This window comes from Salvelinus fontinalis, unplaced genomic scaffold, assembly GCF_029448725.1.
Source record: "Salvelinus fontinalis isolate EN_2023a unplaced genomic scaffold, ASM2944872v1 scaffold_1233, whole genome shotgun sequence".
Taxonomy (NCBI): Eukaryota; Metazoa; Chordata; class Actinopteri; order Salmoniformes; family Salmonidae; genus Salvelinus; species Salvelinus fontinalis.
This window is the reverse complement of record NW_026601442.1, coordinates 1-4,424: the sequence shown is the minus strand read 5'-3', so window position 1 is coordinate 4,424 and position 4,424 is coordinate 1. Positions and strand designations below refer to the sequence as shown.

At 45.3% G+C, this 4,424-nt stretch overlaps 1 protein-coding gene across 1 annotated transcript; it reads right to left on the bottom strand.

The window, feature by feature from the left end:
• Positions 1-289: 289 nt before the first annotated feature.
• LOC129848855 (hairy/enhancer-of-split related with YRPW motif protein 1-like) lies at positions 290-2,787 on the bottom strand. Its single transcript, XM_055915950.1, has 5 exons — positions 2,567-2,787; positions 2,263-2,338; positions 2,057-2,140; positions 1,823-1,904; positions 290-1,666 (listed from the first exon to the last, which is right to left on the bottom strand). Exons 1-5 carry the CDS (start codon positions 2,653-2,655, stop codon positions 1,035-1,037), a joined length of 963 nt encoding a protein of 320 aa, XP_055771925.1. The 5' UTR covers positions 2,656-2,787; the 3' UTR covers positions 290-1,034.
• Between the last annotated feature and the right edge of the window lie 1,637 nt (positions 2,788-4,424).

Below are 4,424 nucleotides of genomic sequence, written 5' to 3'. Positions count from 1 at the left end.
TTACAACAGGAAAATAATCCTGCAGCAACAGAAAATGTGAATTATTATGTGGATTATAATTAATGGACTATTTTGTAGGGGTTGATACATTTTTCTGTAGGGCAAATCAAGTCTGACATTTCAATGTGGAAATTACACACTTTAGAAGCCTTTTTAAAACTCGAATAACAATACAAGTTTGCATTTCCTGCTGTGTAGGACGATGCTCAGCAACAGAAGAGTGATCAAATGAAGATCCTACATCTGTATGCAACTCCTTCATTCACCTAAAACCAAGGACAAAACGCAGTTGAAACTGATAAATGATTTGAGTTTATTTGAAGTGATGTGGGAAGTGGACAACATACTCTAAGCCCCACAGCAACTCATACTGTAGGTAAAACACATGAATCCTGAGCATTGATCAAAAAAACATGTATCTTCTTACAAACTCAGTTTATTGGTACAAAAATATTACAAAACTAGTTTTTTTCAACGTTGCTTTCTATATAAAGCATGTTCGACAATCCCATATAGACATAACTAAAGTGTTAGCAGATCCAGTTCATGTGTAACTCTATTTATGCTATGTTGCAGATGTCTTCATTCTCTTTCAAAGATGCAGGAGTTATATTTTTTACAATATTGTATTTGACCTACAAATACCCCAAAATCCTTCTCTTAGTCCACTCTGATAATAAACTAAATGAAATCAGTTAGTGGTCATGAAACAATAGTCAGTCCTTTCCTACCTTGGAGGCCATACCTGGGCTCACAACAACATTTAACATGAATTACTCATGATAAAAACATATAGGATAGAACACTATGTTATCTATGTTCCTTTATACAGCAGTACTGACAAAGGGAGGTGGCATTAGCTTCAGCCCATCCCCCTCATTGCCAGAGGGGGAAAACAGATGAGACAGCCAGGTACTCCTGCTGGGTTTGTGGAGTGTTGGCGGGAGGCAGATTGGCGGGTGGCAGATTGGCGGGAGGCAGGTTAGCGGGAGGTGTGGATTTTAGCTGTTGCATTCCGTCCTGATCACAAGAGTTCAGAAGGCCCCGATCTCTGTCCCCCAGGGCCTGTAAGGCTGATTTCTCAGGGCTGTGGAGGAGCCTGCTGAGTTGAGGGCTGCCGGGGATACTAGGGGAAAAGTACTGAAGGAGAAGGCAGACAGGGAGGAGAGGGAGGAGAGGAGGGGTGGTGGTTGGGAGAGCTTGGAGGCTGAGACTGGCAGGGCCAGCCCCAGGGGTAGATTGTCATTCGGGGGCACCCTGAGTGCCTCTGAGGGGGCCGTCACACTGAGTCTGGAGGTCACTGAGGTATCAGTAGAACAGGGGGATGACATGGAGGAGAAGATGGAGCAGGAGGAGGGTGGGCTGCTGGTACTGTGGGGGGCTTGTGTCCGTCCCTGGGGGAGTGGTAAGAGGAGGGGGGGTTGCAGGTGGGCGGAGGGAGTCCTCAAAGCGGAGCCCCAGGCTAGTTGTCCAGGGTGTCCAGTCAATACAGTGTGGATGTCTCTCTGAGAGGCGTAGTTGTTGAGGTGGGAGACCAGGCGTACGCGGAGTGGGTCGACACTATTCCAGCCCTCCATGATGCTTAGGTAACGGGCCGTCTCTGACAGACACTCCCTGAAGCCCAGGCTGCGGTAATCCTTGGCCCGGGCGTGGGCTTCAAAATACCCTACCAGGAGAGGGAGGCAGAGGGTCAGGAACAGGAACTACTACTAGTTCCCTACAAATATGCAGAAGTTTTTCTAGAAGTTTCCCTATCACAACATATTTTTTTACAGGCTTTCATCATAAATCAAATCTTTGTATTGTTTTGGTATTGACTCACCTTGTCCGCTGGCAGCATGTATCATCTTCAAATGATCCACAGTAATCTGCAAAATTTCAGCTTTTTCCAATTTTGACGATCCCTGTGACAAAAGGCAACATTCGATTAGATTGTGTTACTGGTAAAATAACAGTCCTAACCAAAGATGTAGAAAAGGCGGAAGTTGACTACTGAGATGAATGTACTCTGAATCCAATCGGTCTGTATGGTATATACACTTGTACTGTAGCCTACCTGCTTCTCAAACGCACTTGGCACAAGTCTTCTGAGATCAGTCAGGCTGTTGTTGATTCGGTCACGTCGCCGTTTCTCAATAATCTGTGGATGAGAGCGAGGTATAATATGATTTTTGGGGTCTCCGACAGCATATCAAGGTGATGGTGAACCTTAATAATGGCAATATTTGGTGCGTAATTACGCAAGTGAAATGTAATACTCACTCCTCTGCGTCGTTTTCTGGCTTGAGTTTGAGTGGTTTTCGGGGGTGACATCAAGTCATGCGGAGAGTCAAGGTTTCTGAAATAATCAAAGTAATTTTCATTTAGTTTCAATAACATATTGGTGACGATAGGCTTCTGTCACGCATAGCCTGTTTTTCAAGAGAGATACAATGTGTAGAGATGCGTGATTTAGATTAGCCTACCACAAAAAAATACACACTAGGCCTATATCAGAATTACAAATAAATTGATTTTCTCATTTAAAAAAGATTGAATTATGTTGAAAACTGAATTTTCAACATACACATTTTCGTCACCACTGTCCTTCTCCACTTCTATATTGTCATCAAGTTCGCTATCAGACGAACAGCTGTAATTGTGATTTCGTCTCATTTTGCTCCAGAATCCCAAGTAACAATATTCAGTATAGATTGTCCCTCAATGTGAACTCCGCAAATCCTGTGAAAGCGACGTGTCCGCGCAACTGTTTAAAGTCAAGCCTTGTTCTCAGGGTATTATTTTCAGACCATGTAGCTTAAAATGAGAGGGGTGGGGAATAGGCGGCCTCTAAAAGTACTAAGCCTATTAAAATCAAGCTGACGTTTGAGTGACATGTTTTGTTGTTTTTGCTCAATGAGGGCGGGGCCTCTCTGGGTGCCAGTATGGGCGATACAAATATAATCTGTAGACTCCAAATGTAGGCCTAACATTAGTTAAAGATGCACTAGGCAGAAATCGCTCCGCAATTTCCTGGTCACTAAAATTCTAATAGTTCGCCTAATTTCAGTTTACGCAAAAAAACAAATGTTTTATTTTATTTCATAATTTTTTTTGTACCCTTATTTTACAATGTAAATTTACTGAGAACAGGTTCTCATTTACAGCAATGACCTGGAGAATAGTTACAGGGAGAGGAGGGGAGATGAATGAGCCAATTGGAAACGTAAGAACGGGAAGCATAGCAATAGCACACATAGAACAGATCTAACGCTTCTTAGACTTGCTTTCAACAAGAATGACATATCTATAACACCATTTTCTATGTGAATTTGGTCAAGTCGCCCAAAAAGTGACATATTGCAGCTTTAAGACAACCCACAGAATATATTTTCAATCACCACTCAATAAATCGTTTTAACCTCCTCAAGGATGTGTCCCAAATAGCAGGCTATTCTCCATAAAATGCACTACTGTTGACCAGATCCCTATAGGGGTGCCACTTGGGGCTCAAACCAAGACTCCCAGGCAGCCAGCCTGTCAGTCGGTCCTCAGCCCCCCTGTTGAGCTCCCAGTCAGGGGCCACAGGAACCATTAGCCCAAGAGCTCTCGCCTTCTTCACTGGTGTGTAACAGGACTCATGGGCCATTAGGCAGAGTGTGTTGTTCATTGTATGCTGTCAGCTGTGTGGGTCAACAGCAGCATTGATCGGACTGGAGGCCCCAGTGGCTCTTGTTGCTTCAGTTGCCAAGCACTTCTAGGAAGTTCCCTGTTCTGAAGAGCAACCAGGTGAATTGACTGGCTCAAGGAGCCTGAATGGTACCCTCACCTGGGAAACATTCAGCCAGTAATTGGAGAAAGAAAAGCATGACACTGACAGATCTTTACCATGGGCAAAACTAGATGTTTCTCCAGAGTTGAATCAACAGTTGTCTGTCTCTGTTCTGTTCCCAGCAGCACCTTGGAGCAGGTCTCTGCCCTGTCTGTCTCTGTTCTGTTCCCAGCAGCATCTTGGAGCAGGTCTCTCCCCTGTCTGTCTCTGTTCTGTTCCCAGCAGCACCTTGGAGCAGGTCTCTCCCCTGTCTGTCTCTGTTATGTTCCCAGCAGCACCTTGGAGCAGGTCTCTCTCCCTGTCTGTCTCTGTTATGTTCCCAGCAGCATCTTGGAGCAGGTCTCTCCCCTGTCTGTCTCTGTTCTGTTCCCAGCAACACCTTGGAGCAGGTCTCTCCCCTGTCTGTCTCTGTTCTGTTCCCAGCAGCACCTTGGAGCAGGTCTCTCCCCTGTCTGTCTCTGTTCTGTTCCCAGCAGCACCTTGGAGCAGGTCTCTCCCCTGTCTGTCTCAGTTCTGTTCCCAGCAGCACCTTGGAGGAGAGCACCTGTTTCCCTGGCCTGTCCATCATTCTCCCTGCATGACATTCTCCCTGCATGACAGTCTCCCTGCTGGA

Bases quoted from the DNA above. Each gene is read 5' to 3' on its own strand.
- LOC129848855 (XM_055915950.1), bottom strand. From the start codon at position 2,655: ATGAGACGAAATCACAATTACAGCTGTTCGTCTGATAGCGAACTTGAT. The intron at 2,141-2,262 runs GTGAGTATTACA...TCTCATCCACAG, and splicing joins CCAGAAAACGACGCAGAGGA to ATTATTGAGAAACGGCGACG. The intron at 1,667-1,822 runs GTGAGTCAATAC...CTCTCCTGGTAG, and splicing joins ACATGCTGCCAGCGGACAAG to GGTATTTTGAAGCCCACGCC.